The 16,820-nt window shown below is 35.0% G+C and overlaps 1 protein-coding gene and 1 pseudogene across 6 annotated transcripts in view; both read right to left on the reverse strand.

Annotated features, from left to right (window-relative positions):
* PYD1 (pyrimidine 1) overlaps positions 1–8,420 on the reverse strand; it is a 50,623-nt gene extending 42,203 nt beyond the window's left edge. For 3 of the 6 annotated variants that reach the window (XM_089814493.1, XM_089814494.1, XM_089814492.1), the window contains exons 1-2: positions 8,268–8,420; positions 7,830–8,104 (exon numbers count right to left, since the gene is read on the reverse strand). In XM_089814493.1, coding sequence (XP_089670619.1) covers positions 7,830–8,102 — 273 coding nt within the window. In that variant the 5' untranslated portion in view covers positions 8,103–8,104; positions 8,268–8,420. Of the gene's footprint in view, positions 1–7,829 lie in introns of all 6 variants that reach the window. The other 3 variants (XM_089814490.1, XM_089814491.1, XM_089814489.1) reach the window with 1 other exon arrangement.
* Positions 8,421–10,938: 2,518 nt separating this feature from the next.
* On the reverse strand, positions 10,939–12,359 carry LOC149573280 (putative methyltransferase PMT7 pseudogene; annotated as a pseudogene).
* Between the last annotated feature and the right edge of the window lie 4,461 nt (positions 12,360–16,820).

Raw genomic sequence — 16,820 nt, forward strand, 5'->3', positions numbered from 1 at the left:
TATGAAAGTCCATACTAGGGATTCCATTCCTATCCCTCGACCATCCCCGATACACATTCCTGTCCCCTTTTCCTAGAACGATGATAGTTTTAAGGCAAAAAAATAGTTATTTTAATTTTCTCTCCCCTCCACATGGACGTTGGGATATGATAAAAAAAGAAAACCCTATTTTGACTTTAAAAAACAAAAGGCTCAAGTCTTTTCTTCATTTGCAATTATTTGCTAATTGTGAAGGGAAAATGAAAACAGCAGCAGCAAGAGAGGAGTGCATTTGGAGATGCAAGAGGAGGTTTTGCCTTCATTTCTTCTTCATTCCAGGTATGTATTTTGTTTTCTTTTTGTAAGATTCAAACCCAATTGTATTTGTTGTCATTTTTAAATTTTTTTTGTCACATAGAGAGGGCATGTTAAATGAAACATTGAAATGTTTATTTTTCCATAACTTGCAGCAGTATAATACATTACAAAATCCAAAAACATGAGCACCAGTGAGGATCAGGGAAGTAGTGATAGCATGGATGTTGTCATGCAAGAAACTCAAGTGTCACATTTGCAAAGACCAAAAAAATGACCTAGGGAAGCCATGGATGATTCTTCAGCTGATATAAATGTCCCTATGGAAGATGCAATGCCCAATCCATTTGAGTGCCCTTCCAAAGCCCTCAAAAAATATGTCAAAGGCCCATACAACCCTAAGAAATCTCTCCTACAATTTGCCACAAAAGTAGACAACAATAAGAAGAAAAATCCGTGAGGTAGTAGGGAATGGGAGTGCCATATATGTAAGAAATATTATGTTGGGAGCTACACAAGAGTGGATTGTCATCTTTCATGTATAGGTGGGCAAGGGGTGAAAGGTTGCAAAAACATTACAGCTGAAAAAAAAACTTGAGGCCAATAGGTTGCATGCAAATGGGGAGACATTGAAAGCGGGCGATCAAATAGGTACCACACCCACACCCACATTCACTCCCACTAGCACTAGCACTAGCACTATTAGTAAAGGGAAGGGAAAGGCCAAGAGAGATACAAATGTGCTGAATAATTTAACATACAAGCAAAAGAGAAAGCTGAAGAGTCCATTGGCAGACTTCTTTTTGCTCATGGTATACCATTCCATGTTTCTCATTCCTCAATCTATAGACAATTATGCAAAGATATATATGCCGATGGTCTCTCATTTATAACACCAAGAGAGACTAAATTACACACCACTATCCTTGATAAGGAATACTCAAAGTAAAAATTTTGATGGAGGATATGAGACAAATATGGATGAGTGATGGATGTTTTATCATCATGGATGGGTGGACTGATATCAAACACCGACCACTTATCAATCTTATTGTCACTAGTATAGAAGGGGCCTAGTTTCTTGTAGTAATTGATTGTTTAGGAAAAAGGAAAGATGCATCCTTTGAGGGATGCTATAAAAGAGGTAGGGCTCTAAATGTTGTGCAAATGGTCATTGATTCAGCCCGGGTGTGTAAATCAGCTGGATTGATTGTAGCGAGCACCTATAGACACATCTTTTGGACCCCATGATTGTGTACATGCATTGAATAACACCTTGAAGGACTTTGGGAAAACTGATTTGATAAAGGCTATGGTGTTTGAGGCTAGAGATGTGCAAATGTTTATTTGCAATCATCACACATCTCTTGCATTATTTAGTACATTTTCCAAAAAAGAATTCCTCAAGTCCATGGACACTACATATGCTAGCTACTTCATTTTGTTGGAAAGAATGCTTGAGGTCCAAGTGGCCTTAAAATCCATAATGGTCAATGCAGAGTGGAATAGATGGCACGAATCAAGCACCCCACATGGAGCAATTGTCAAACGAAGAATCTTGGATGATAAGTGGTGGACCACACTGAGGTAAGGAACTTAAATAATTCACATCATAATTGTTATTGCAAATTTAATAAAAATATTTCTGATTTAAGCATTTGCTGGTTTTTTAAAATTTATGATGTTTCTCACTTGTAATTTGCTTTCATTTGCAAATACATCGTTCCTTCATTGACCCTATTGTACAGGTCATTAGATATGTTGATACTAACTCTCATAGCCTTGGAGAGATTTATGAGACCTTTGATAGCATGCTAGGGCAGGGCAAGCAAGCTATTAAAAACAAGGAACCTACTTTGGAGTTCTATGAGGAGCATCTTAAGCCCATTGTGATGAAAAGGTGAACACTATGAACACCCCACTTCGTATGGCAGCCTATGCAATCAATCCTAAATGGTATGCACCAAAGCCTAGGAGAGTGCCTCCATCTGCTGATGAGAAGGTAAGTCTAATTTATGTTTAAGTTTTAACTTTTAACTTTTTAACAATTTAAGATTTCTGATTTTTTTAAAAACTTTTTAAAATTTTAATTTTATTTGTAAAGTTTCTAAATGCTTGCTTCCAAATTTGTGTTTGTTCAATATAGGTGAAGGAGGGCTTCTTCAAGGCCCTTTCAACAATGTAAAATTCAGAGGATGCTACGAAAATTCAAGGCAATTGCTTGACCTGCCAATCTTTGTGGTCCAGCTTTTGGTAGACCAAAGGCAAGGACTGGTAGAGCTACATTATCTCAAAGGAACCCAATTGAATGGTGGACATGGCATGGTAGAGCTGCACTTGAACTGAAAGATCTTTCCATCGTCTTCTTTCACAAGTTGCGAATTCCTTTGCTACAGAGAGGAATTGGTCTACATATAGCTTCATCCAATCAATTATGAGGAACAACCTTACCTCTAGACAATTGGAGAAGCTTTTGGCTATTCACAGTGTATTGTAAATACAAGAGTGGAAGAGTCTTGAGTATCGACAGACTCTAGCACTACGGTAAAATGTTAATCCCGAGGATGCATTGCAAATTGATGACGAGAGGAATTGGTCTACATATAGCTTCATCCAATCAATTATGAAGAACAACCTTACCTCTAGACGATTGGAGAAGCTTTTGGCTATTCACAGTGTATTGTAAATACAAGAGTGGAAGAGTCTTGAGTATCGACAGACTCTAGCACTACGGTAAAATGTTAATCCCGAGGATGCATTGCAAATTGATGACGAGAGGAATTGGTCTACATATAGCTTCATCCAATCAATTATGAGGAACAACCTTACCTCTAGACGATTGGAGAAGCTTTTGGCTATTCACAGTGTATTGTAAATACAAGAGTGGAAGAGTCTTGAGTATCGACAGACTCTAGCACTACGGTAAAATGTTAATCCCGAGGATGCATTGCAAATTGATGACGACACACCTCCAAGGCTGCTTGGTGTTCCATTGGATGAGGACCCTCTGCCTACCCCTGCCAGTGATTTAGAGGAAGAGGCTGGCGCTAAGCTTGATTTAGATATAGATTTAGATTCCTAGAGGACAGCCATATATTTGGCTTTTGGCTTTGTAGATACTCAAATTCATTATTGCTATGGAGTTGGACATCTCATTTAGATTTCTAGTATTTACTTTATCATTATGTCATTTTGATTTCATGCATGATAAATTGATACTTGAAGCCTTTAGGCATTTTTGCTATATGTATGTGATATTCGGATATATCATATTGTCACTTGAATCTTGGTAGTTTTCAATTTCCATGTATTAATCTTCTAAAATGTCTATGACTCTATGATGAATGGTTTATCAATGTTATGATATGCATATTTGAATTATGTCTCTAATACTCTATATATATAAAAATCCCCTATGTGTTTAATCACCGTCCCCTGAGGTCTCATCCTCTAAATTTTGGCTTCGATCCGTATCCATATTGGAAACACGTTCCCATCCCCTAAAACGTCCCCGTCCTAGAAACTCTATGGAACATAGGATATCCCTTAATCAGCTGGCACGTAAGAGTGTCTCTGTAAACTACTAACAAAGCGTACTTCAGAAGAGTGCACAATTTGTGGGTACTAATTCGCACCATGGTTTTTATGCAAATTGGGTTTCCACGAGACCATATCTCAATTTCAAGATTTGTTTTATTTTGTGGATGTGTTTATGTGTTTGATGCTTACGTTTGCTGCCATTAAGTTTATTTTTTGATAAGGACTTAAGAGGTTGAAAAGTTGTTGAGTTGGTTGATTATTGATTCACTCCCCCTTAGTAATCTGATCCCTTAGGACTAACAGGTTCATGATTTGAAACATCTTCTATCTTGGTCTCTTCATCTTTCTTGTAGCTCTCGTTCTAGACCTCCTTTAATTGGGTCTACTAGCTCTTTGTGACTCTAATTCTAACTTTGACTGTTTTTTCTCTTATCAAAATTGATTCTTTTGGGTTAGTTCCTTGATCTCCTCCTTTGCCATTTTTCTTATGTATTCATATTAATCTCTTTCATTAGGGTATTGGTTCCCAGATTCCTTCAAGTACTTATCAAGTGGGAAAATAGCTTTGAAATCGTCTGAAAATCTTTGGTACTAGTCAGTAATTTTGGGGGCCTAAAGTTTGAACAATAACTATTGAATAGGATCCATATCTTCTTCCTCTTTCAGACCTTCAAATCTCTTTGATTAGAATGCAGCTGTCAATTTAGCTTTATCCCATAGGCTGGCATGATTTCTGCTCTATTATTATTTGAAATGTCCCATCCCAAAACAGTTATTTTCTGTAATGATAACCCCAACTAACATTAATAATTGCAATACTAATCTTAAATATTATTATATTCAGAAATTGTACTTTTTGTCATATAGTTCGGCTTGGAATCTAATAATTTGTCTTGAAAAATAAAACACCAATCCTTTATCCTTCCATTCTTTCTTGTTCAAACTGCAATCATTTCCTCTTGTATGACTGCTTTAAAAGTGCTTTCAGATCTGCCTGTCAAGGTTTTTCATCCCAAACTTGGCATTGGCGATTATTGGTTTCCATCTTTAATTGTATAATCATGAGAGGTTCAGTCCTCAGATTGGTTGAATCTTTAATTCATTTTCCGCAAAGAAAATAATTAATGTCATGATCAATGGATGGTCTCCTTTCCGAGGACTCCCCTTACATATATTAATTCTTCAACGGTGATTACTCTTCAAAATATCCCTTGATTTTTCAAAATAGTAATCAATTATCTCCCCACACAAGGCACAACAAGCCAAGGCATATCCTGTCATGGTTTGCCACCTTCATAACTTGAGGCTTCTATGATTCGATGCCTCTTAATACATGAAAATTATCTTCTGCAATTTATGATAAGAGATTAAGGTCCATGAATGTAAAAAATAATAATTTGGATTCTTTAAGGATTAGGCAGGGGTTAATCTTATTTTAATTTCAAGGCAGGGATATTACATTGACTTGAGATTGACTTGTAAATATTCTTTAATGAGAGATGCACCAAAGATAAAATCCAACCAAAACATATCCTTGAGAGTTTAAGCATAATGTCGCGGTTTCTAGGAACAAATCGAACTAGTCGATTCATCTCTGAGTGAGTTTGGCACTACTCATACAAAGCTGAGAATGTGCAGCAGTAGATTTCACAATTTTTCTGTACAGATAATATTGCCAGGTTAGAAATTCCAGTTTCTTTCAAGTGATTCGGTCCTGTTAAATGAAAATGAGAAAGAACCATCAAACCAAAAACTGCATGGATTGAGATGGAAAGAAAGATACATTTAATATGGCCTTTAATATGAATATTGATTTTTTAACTTTTATCCCTGTAGACATGGACTTATGCAAATATATATTTATATTATAATGATAAACTTTGGATATCATAGCAGTGAATGCTAGTTAGGAAAGCGGCCCACCCTTAGTTTCTTCATTGACATTGGGATGGAAATGACAACAGATTCAAAAAGGTGTAGGAAGATTGGGAAGGGTTGATTGTCTTCTAAATCTCTGCCACAATGTCAATGAACAAAGCAGAAATATTAAAAGTAGAACAACATATATTGTTACTGTGAAAAGTCCTTTTTCGCAATGCAATGTAGGTCTCATACACCATGTCTTCTGTGTTAGTGAGGCCAAGACAAAATCAATTCATTAAACATGACTACTGTTATCACTGCAGGGTCCCTGATTTGATTCTAGTCAACTCAATTTGGGCTCTTAAGGTAATACGAATGTCATCATATGAACACCAATGACTACCAATTTGACAATCTTAATGAGTTAAGAGAGCTTCTACATGTTAAAAAACCTTGCACGCAGTTTTATCCAGAAGCTCTCTTGAGTTTTAACTCATTACAGTGAACTGTGGAAAAATTCATCTCTGTTATTCATCATCATTTAGCTTTTTCTTCAAAAAAGGTAAAATGATATCACTAAAGAAAAGACATCCAGGCTGCCGTGAAAGAATGGTAAAACCTACAAGAATTTGGAGGCTTTATTCAACTACAAAGAACTCTGTTTTGATGTCTAGCTCAGTGGGTTCATAGATAGCAAGTAAAATAGGTTGATTGATCTCAAAATCTGTTACAACTTGCAAGGCTAAGAATAATAATTCAATGGTCATTCAATATAATAGCACGATGCAGTTGGGCTTCCTTGAAATATATATATATATATATACCACATGTTGTTTAAATATATTGAAATCCAATTTCACCATGCTAGACAACTTGTTGAAGCTGGGAACCGGAAGATATGTTCAGAAAACATAACTTACCGAAAACAGTTCCATAAGGCACTGACAAAAGGCATAAATACAAAATACTTTGAATAGTGTCCACAAACTACAAGAAGTCATTAGAATACAATAAAAATTTGGCAAATCCCAAAGCTGAGTAAGAGAAAACATCAGACAACAGGCACGAGGTGTACAAGTCAAGAAATCGGTATGCTTTCTTCCAGCATAGTAAAACTCTATTTATCGCAGGTAACAGATTTTGTAAGTTACGGAAATAAAACTGAAAATTCAGAATAAATATTCCTTTACATGACGAGTGGACTCCCTTTGCTATGGTTAGATACCATTTTGTTTTTGTAGCAGAGTTTACCATAGCACTGCGTGTAGATTTGCAGAAGCGGAGTCAAGCGCAGAATTTAGTCCTTGGACTGCTAAATATTTCCATTCTCAAAGCAAATTCATGAAGTATCTTGTTGTTTTATATGAACATCAATTTGAGAAAGTATAACCCGTGCTGCATCTTTCCTGTGGATCGTTAATTTACAGAACGGGCATTGCAAGAATTCAGCAAGATAATGCAAACCAAATCCTTTTCATTGACCTTGGTAACTCTTATCCATTTATAGACTAAAAAGGGGCAAATTAAGGCAGTTCCTGTAAGCTATTCGTAAAATATGCGCGGGAAGACCTTTGCTTTAATTATAGCAGCAATTGCGGTCAGCGTGGTGCTGAAGTGCAGGAAAGCATAATGACAGTAACTTCCAAAGACAATTCAAAACGGATCGAACAATAGAAGTCATAAATTATTGTAGGATAGAACTACTTATAGATCTTACGAAAGATTCGTCTACAATTTAAATTTCAGAATAAAAAAGCGTCAAATCTGGCATCTAAAAACTTGGTCAACCTAAACAGGTCTAGCAAATTTTCAGTGATCAAAGTTTTTTGTTGAACCGTTAAAAGAATACGTCATTAGCCATGGCTAAATTTACTGATTCTGGCTAAGTTTTACCTTTCTGACTCCACAAAACATAATTGACAGCCCGTTCTCTCTAAAAAAAATAATCATATATGCAAAAGATTCTCGTTTAGATTTTAACTTTTATTGCCGACAGATCCTCGCTTAAAATTGATAAATTTGACTTTCGAATCCAAACCCTTCAAATTCGAAGATAATTGAAAGAAATCTTACACAACATAAACTACAAATTAAAAGCTTTAAAGAAAAAAATTGATATTGAATGAACCTACTGTTTTAGCAATGACGGCTCCCCATCCTTCGTCGAAAGCCCGTTTCATGACGGTGTAATTTGTACCAGGTGGCCCGGAGCCAATGACGAAGGGATTCGGCAACTGTAGGCCATTGACAGTGACGCTCAAATCGGGCTCGCTATTACTTTGTGAAGCTCGGATCGTCAACCCTTTCGTTCTTCCATGCCCGAAAGCAGGTGTTATTTTTGTTGATTTACTAGCCAAGCCACAACTCCTTGTTCCTCCATTAATTTTCTGTACATTCAAACCCATCCCTGCCATTGCAACACTGAACTATTCTATCAAATCTACACCAAGCCCAAAGCCAAATACGGGAAGCCAAATGTGACACTCCTCGCTTTTTGTGATTCGAATATTTAGAAAGGAGATGAAGGCAAGCGAAATGAATTTTAGACGTCGCAAATTCTGTCGACTTACGAGATTTGCTGGAACTCTGAGCAAGTTAATCAAAGATCAAGGCGTCTGTTCGACCTTGAGCACGACTATCAGGTGCCGGCGCCGGCGGCGACTATTTGCCGATAAGATCGACTCCAGGACAATTTACCTACAAATTTGTGAATTGCTGACAAACACCATCGCTATCTGTCTACCTTGTAAATATATTAATTTTTTGCGTACGGGAAATCTCGGTCATAAATAATCTAGAAAAATATCGTATCGCATTCTATTGCTTCGTGAAAAACATAATGTAAAGAAAAAAACAAATCATGTAAAGTGGCTTCATAAATTAAAAGTAACTTGAACCTCTTAGAATTATTGCTGATCACTTGAAACAAAACAAAATTATCTTGTTAAGGAATATTTTATTTGGTTTCATAATAATAATAATATTATTATTATTATTCTTATTCTAATGCCAACATTTAAACATGTTTTGTAGGAGAGTTTTACATAGTAAGAGTTTATTAGTGCGTTTGAATATTCATAATAACTTTAAAGTCGCTATTACTAGTATTATATAATAAAAAATATTAAATATTGAATTAACAAATATTATTATAATTATAGTAACATGTTCGACTATATCTTTTATGTTGATTGACTTCAAAATTTATTAGCATGTAACAAATGAGTTTGAATAATTTAGTAATCATTCAATATAAAAGTGAGAACATAATCATAATGATTGTTATTGAAAAACTTATTGACTTTGCCAATTTATTATTTTGTTATTTATTTTGATGATTAGATTCACTATTTCCTCAACCTTATCCTCTTTTAATAGAGTATGTAGAGAATTCAGCCATTAAAGTATCCTTCTTGAAATGTCTCTATAAGATTTGAGCTCCGTAATTAAATGTTTTTTTGACTCAACTATCTTGGTTGTGCTAAAGAATCATACACTTGACTTCTATTTTATTTTGGTCGATTCCATCTATTTTTTATATTGAAGGTGACTCGAATTAGTCCTCAAACGCATTGTGAACATATATTCTCTCGAGGTGATATGTGTCCCTATAGGCCTTTTGATGGTGATCAAGGGTAGGGATAAGCTCATTCAAATAATATTTATTTACCATAAATCATCATATATGTGGTATCTCGCACATATACTTCTCCATAACAGCATAGTTGCATGATCTTCTTTGATACTCAGGTTCATCTTTACTCCATTACTAATGCTTTCTCTCCAAGCTTCAAACATGTCGTGCAATACAGAATCAGTAGTGTGATGAAGCTCTATAAGGGAAGGATCTGGTCTCCCTCTTTTCACCAATTTAATAGGCATGATCCTTTTTAATCAACAGAGTCACCAATAAGATACAAGATAATAAAGTTTCTGAGAATGAAAGCACCGAGATCTTCAACCAGAAAATATGAGAATAAAAACGGAGCCGCCAATCTCTTGCAAAGATAACAGTAAAACTGAGGAAGTAAAATTTAAGCACTAATCTTCTTTTCCACGTCCCCAGAAAAGTCACCAAAAATCTATTGGTAAACAAATTGCTCTTCTTCTGACTCTCTTTTCAATTTGCCCAATTTGTAATGAAGAACAACTTTACACAACAATTGGGAAACTATTTCTAAGAATAACTAATTTTCCTTTGAATTAAGGTACAGCTCCCTATGTGAAAAATATTCAATGAATTATGTTTTGAACCTAAAACTAATGCGGGGTATGCTCTTAACCCAAGAGTAGAAGGAGCAAACCAAACTAAGTCTAACCAGAGCTTAATTCAGGCAGGAAATACTTACTAATCTACAAACCAAGCTATAGAATCCACAAATCTTATGAATTCATAACCCAGCAACTATCTACAGAAATTTAAATGAAATGATTGAGAACTTCTGTTGAATCTTTCCCTGAATCTCCCAAAGCACTTCTTACTCTGATTAATTCATATCCTTATTACAAAAAGAACGAAACATCCCTCCTTTCTTCCTGTAATTCAGATTTAAAAGAAAGACGCATAGAAGCAACAGGCTAACTAAATGGAATAGAAATTATTGACATAAAACACTCTTTTACTGGCTCTGCAATATCAAGTCCTTTACACCAATAACTTGTCCACACCCCCCTCCTTTTTTTTGCTTTCTTTACAACAGTTTATATAGGGATTACAATATATGATCTTCATAAGAATTTGAAGTGTTTCAGCTTCCAGAATCTAGAAAGGTGAAAAATAGACACTTTTGAAATTACAAATAAAAAGAAACTCAAAAGGCTCTATGTTTTCCTTTGATCTGCCTCAAAGAATGTGAAATGAAAAGACTCTACCAATTGACATGAACTTGAAGTATGCCACATCTGCATGTTTGAATTGATGAAGAACACCATTTACCTCACTCACTTTTGCACAGTAGTTGCAATACTTCTTTTGCTTGCCTGTTTATCATCTCCATTCACATGCACTAAGAAAAGACAATACCATGCTTCTCACCTGCACAATCGCACAAACACTTGGAGTGCTCCCGTTTAGTCCAACAGAAGTAAACAATGACTCCTGTAGCCGATTACAATGCAAAAAGCCATTTCATTCACCAGCAACAATGCCTTTTGTTTCTCTAGAATCTTCTAAAAATGTTAAAAAAACATTTTCATAAAATTCAGTACATTCAAATGTTCCTGAGGAAGAAGATAGAAAGCTCATATTTCAACACCTGTTGATCCAAATCCACCTTCACCCCGGGCTGTAGAATCCAAACTATCCACCTCTAATATTATATCTTCTATATGGCAACCTCTACCACGGTCTTTATAATGTAAGAATAATCGAAATGCATGGAGCAAATCATATGTACGTGGATAAGTAGAGAATGGCTCACACCAATCATGAAAGGTACCAATCAAGCCCCTGTCGTAGATTGCAGGTAATGTATTTCTTAAGGTTGATGGATCTACATTAATGACTCAAACTGGTTTCATGCTTAAAATGAAAGAAAATCCACCATAGAGAGAATTCATATCCATTACATTTCGAATATCATGTTCACTAACATTCAAAAGGTTCTAGTATTCTTCTACTTGCTTCTGCCAAAATGTTGTATCTGTACTAAAATCCATAGCAGAGATTCCTTTTTTTCGAGTCATTTAGGGAAGACTGATAGGCGCTCTCGAAAGGGAGGAAGTTGATGGAGACTTTCCTTTTGGGAACTTAAAGTTAGGCAATTTTGTAAAGTCTTATTCCATGATTGATCTGGATCATCTGACTGGTCACATAAAATCAAACTTTTTTACTGTGCTTTCTAAAATTGGCATTCCCTATTACCTGGCTTAAACCAAATTGCTGTTTGAATTTGGCGTGCAATTAGCTTCCTGCACATTGAATTTGTCAAATTTGTCATCATCTCCCATTGAAGTGGGAAGTCCTTATCCTTCCTATAAGCAAGTGGTGCAGAATAAACGAAGTACCTCTTTGGTCTCAAAAGTTGATCCACTTTTTTTAGCAGAATGCCATCATTTTCATGCCAATCAGCATGACAACGTGAGCAATGAACCATTTCAAATGAATTACTTGGATAGGGCAGCTGTTTTGTTCCCAGAATTGCAATCATAGCACTGATTCCTCGTTCAAGAGAAAACTGAATTTGATTCGCATGCTCATCCTTCGGAGCAAATGAAATTGTCTGTATATCCAATTCAAGAAGGTAAGCTGCAAAACTTGCAACACCACAGCCAACATCTAGAACTTGCACCAACTACTGAGCATTGGACTTCCCTATCAATAAAAAAAACATAAAGACTACTATACGGCTACTCTGAGCTGCTCTTTGTCGTCTTCTGCTATTGATACTTAGGAAATGCATCCATCTAGTTAATCACCATCTCAGTTTGGTAGGAAAGCACTTGTCAATGAGTGATTGATAGTATGGTTTCATAGCTTCCACATCTACTCTTACTTTGCTCTTGTTGTATAGATCATATTTGTTGAATATTTTGAGCCATTCTAACATTTTGTAATCCTCATCCTTCATCAAGTGTTTGTATGCACCATTTCGATGCAGAGCATAGAAAGAATGAAATCTGATTATAAAAAGCGCAGCAAGAGGTAATGTGGTATTGTTCATTTTTGCTACCATGTGCATATATTCATCATGGCCCCATGAAATAATCACATTTTCGAGTCCACAATTTGGAATCATACCATGTCTATCACTGTTCTATTGAATAGGCCCAAGAATCATATCATGCACCATAAATACATCCTCATAATACGCTTGCTGAGCCTCAAAATATCACAAAGACTGTTAATATAACCGAATAATGACAATTTAATTCTTTAATGATCACTATTCATCCATTGCTTACCTTGAAAAGCCACGGCTCCTTCATAATCAGAGTTAATTCTTTTGTGACTTGGTAAGACTCAACATAATATAGGCAGAGTTTTATGATAAAAACATTCATAACCCTATCCTTTCTTATCTTCAAAGGAGACTAATCATAATTTGATTTGGAACTGTCCCAAATTCTGTTACCTTCATAAGATTATAGTAATACAATACTGCTAGCATTAACGTATCTTCTTAAAGTGATTACTTCAATCAAAGAGCCTTCAGAGAATTGCATCCATAGTCTTGTATTAATAAAAAGACTTCTTCCCAAGGTTCTATTGTTTGGACCTTGCTCAAAACTATAAACAATCTAAGATGTGATTCAATCTGTGACTGTCTATACTCTATTGTTGAAAGCCATGTTTGCACATATGCATTCATTTAGTATAAGAAAGGTTTCAACAACTGAATGCACAAGGAATCAAATCTGAAACTTCCAAAACCAATTCTGTCAATGTGTTATCCATATGTAAACTTTCTGAATGCTTGAAAATCATAATCCCCAACCATTCTTCTACTGAAAAGATCATTAATTGAAAGATCGTAATCTTTGCCAGATTGGGGGCTACAACCTACCCAATTAATGAGACCTTGAAAATGTCCCACCCGACTTAAAACAAGATGGCAAATGAAGGGAAACCTGGCAAAGATTACCTACCTATAAAGACTTAGACCTAGACACCAAACTAACTTGATGACTATATGACTCAATATTGCCAAAAAAATGGGTGACTTAAAGTCAGGCAACACCACTTAATCCATGCATTTTGTTGTTCGGTAACATAATTTCTCAGGTATCCTTCTAACCATTTATTCACCACCTCAGTTTGCCCATCAGTTTGGGGGTGATAGTTGGCACTCAAAGTTAGTGTTGTCCCTCCTAGGCAAAAAAGTTCTTACCAAAATTTGCTAAGGAATTTACTATCTCTATCACTAAAAATATTTTGAGGAACCCCATGGAGTCTATAAATCTGTTTGAAAAGTAAATTGGCTATCTAGCATGTTTTATATTCTATGGAGATAGCAAAGAAATGAGCATATTTTGTAAGTTTGTCCACTACCAAAAGATGCTATCCTTCCCTTATATACCTTTGGGAAGCCTGTTATGAAATCCAAAGATATACTTTCCTATTTTTGGTTTGGAATTGGTAAAGGTTGTAGTAATCTTGCTGGGTGTGTTAATTTGTTCTCCCCTATCCATATTTTTCTCCCTCTACTTTTCTCCCTCTCTTTCCACTTCTCTCTTTTTCCCTCTCTCATGTTCTCCATATCTCTATTCTCCACTCTCTCTCTCTCTCTCTCTCTCTCTCTCTCTCTCTCTCTCTCTTAATTTGACTTGAGTGCAACCAAAGAGCTATAACAAATATTGGTATGCATTGAATGTAATTCATTGTCTCCTAACAAGGTCCATCCTTGTACAAGGAACTTATATATTAATACATCATTTTTTGGGTACCATCCCCATAGGGGTTTTCCCTCTGATTAAGGATTTCCCTAGTTAACAAATCTATTTTTATTGTGTATGGTTATCTTATTATCATTATTGCACTTTCTTATTACATATTTAAGATTTAAAGATTTAATAAGGATAATAAAAGTTTCTTTGATCAAATAACTGATTCACCCCCCCCCCGAAGTTATCTTGGTGAACTTTAGTTTTTAACAATGAATGATAGGTGGCATAAAAAGCAATTTTCCATATAGAAGATCAAAAACTATTATTTAATCATTATTTAAAAAATGGTGAGAGAGGGAAAAGGTAGAGGAAGAAAGGTAAATAAGAATATTGGTTTTAAGTATTGTGGTTATAGAATTTAGGGTTTAGGGCATAGGACCTTTAGGGATTATCAACTTAGAGAGAGAGAGAGAGAGAGAGAATTTAAGTGATTGTACAAGGTTGATGCTACATAAGGTTTAGAACATTTCCAACGTTTATACTTCTATCTATTAATCCAACCCTATAGATAGAAAAATCTAACTCCAAAATGTAATAAAGAAGTTTTACACATCGTGTTCACCAAAATGTTTAGTGGGAAATAGAAGTAGTGAATTTAACAATTTAAACTAGATGAGATGAGTTTAGTTGAAAATTTCACCCTAAGCCATTCAATACATGAGAGAGAGAGAGAGGGGTTTACAAACATAACTCAAGTTGGATAGGAAAAAGCTCAAATAGGATGAAGGGATGCCAATGCTAAACCTAAATTATACTAAGTACATAAGTAAATCCTATTTCATGTGTCATTCATTAACTTTAGATGTACTATGTGAAAGTAAATTTATCCAATTGATTAAATTAAAAAGTTTAATAGATGTAGGAACAATATGTATCTCACTCCCACTACGAAAGATTTTATCACATTAAAAAAATATTATATTGGTTATCTATAATGGGTGGTAAAAAATAACCAACATAAACTTAAGACATTTGTGAATAGGAGAATGTACAACTTGCATGGAAGAGAGGGAGATAGATATATATGGGAAAGGGAAGGGAGAGAATTATAGAGAGAGGTGTTTACTTTTGATCATTTGATTTCACCTCAAATTAAATCAGATGGTTGGCGCTATTTATGATCTAATCAAAACCTAAACAGAAATTAACCCTAAAAATAAACTAAATTGTATGATAACCTTAAAAACAAAACTAAAGTAAATTGAAAATCTAAACCTAATTGAACTCTCTCTCTCTCTCTCTCTCTCTCTCTCTCTCTCTCTCTCTCTCTCTCTCTCAACTAGAATATGTGTATGAGATAAAGAATCAATGATACTATAAGAGTGTACAATTATAGGAGTAAGGAAAAGAGTGTCACCTTTGAGTAGAAACATGAATAACAAAGGATAAAAGAATAATTCAATGAAAAAGTTTAGGGAATATGAAGGTCTCCACAAGGTATTAAGAGGAAAGTCTCTCAACAAGATAAATTTCCCTACTATTTTATTCTCCCCCCACCAAATACATCTTGATCTTAGCATAAATAAATATTACAAACCCTAAATCCTAAACCATATTCCATAAATATTAAACCCTAAAATCATAAGCCATAATCCCTAAATCCTTTCTCTATTTTTGTGTTATATACATATCTTTCCCCCATGTTTCTCTACATTTAAAACTCTCTCTTTCATCCTCTCACAGTCTCTCCCTCTTTCCCTTCTCCATGCCCTATCCTTGTTATTTCTCTTCTCTCTCCCATCACCATTCTATATCTCTCCCTCTCCAGATTTCTATAGGGTTTAGCCAGGTGGAGGATTGATAGTACAAGGTTTATGGTATATAAGGTTGAGAGTGTTTCCAATGTTGATACTTCTATATAATTCCTATGTTCTTAACTAATTTTTTAGTCTTTCTTCTTCCTCCCTTCTATTCTATCCCTCCATATTACAAGAAAATTAAAAAAATCTCCTCAAATGTTATCATTATTTTAATCTCTCTATCCATATTTATTTGGAGGGAAAAATTAATAAAATGATTCCTAGGGTGGTGGTTAGACTCTTTTTGTAATTTCCACTTGATCTCTCATGTCTCTCATGTCTCTCTCCCTCTCTAGGTTTATTTGGATTCTATATCAACCCCCTCTCTAGGGTTATTTCTACTCTTCATCCACACCCTCTCTCTTCCCTTCCATATCCCCTTATCTCCTCCTCCATGCTGATTATATTTTAATATAATACAATCAACATGTAATATAATAGCATAAACATAAATAATAAAATATAATTGTAACACTAAACTATAAATCTAAACTACAATCCTAACCATTAGTTAAATCTATCATAGAATCCTATAATTACAAATAATTGGTTAACAAGTTAATTATTTAACATTAGTTGCAAATAATGTTTTGAATATGAAGAAACACATACTATAACTAACTCACAAGGAATGTGTCCACCTCCATAGGAGAACGTTCCACCTCAAAAAAGGACACACTCAAAGAGGGTAAGTTATGACAAATATAGGCTCTAGCATATGATATAAAAGATTATTTTTAAAAAAAGTGACCTCTCAATAATCACCAAAATAAAATACTATCACAAAATAGTAAAAGAGACATAGTTCCTCTCCTTCATCTTCCTCCCTCTTTACCTACTCCTCTCTCTACCTTTCCCCTCCTTTTTCTCCCTCTCTCCCACTTTATCCCTCATTTGCTTCTCTTTATCTTCCCTATGTCTCCTATATAACTTCCCCCT

The sequence above is a fragment of the Cupressus sempervirens genome, chromosome 2, assembly GCF_028749045.1.
Source record: "Cupressus sempervirens isolate cs-2001-9-10 chromosome 2, ASM2874904v1, whole genome shotgun sequence".
Lineage (NCBI taxonomy): Eukaryota > Viridiplantae > Streptophyta > Pinopsida > Cupressales > Cupressaceae > Cupressus > Cupressus sempervirens.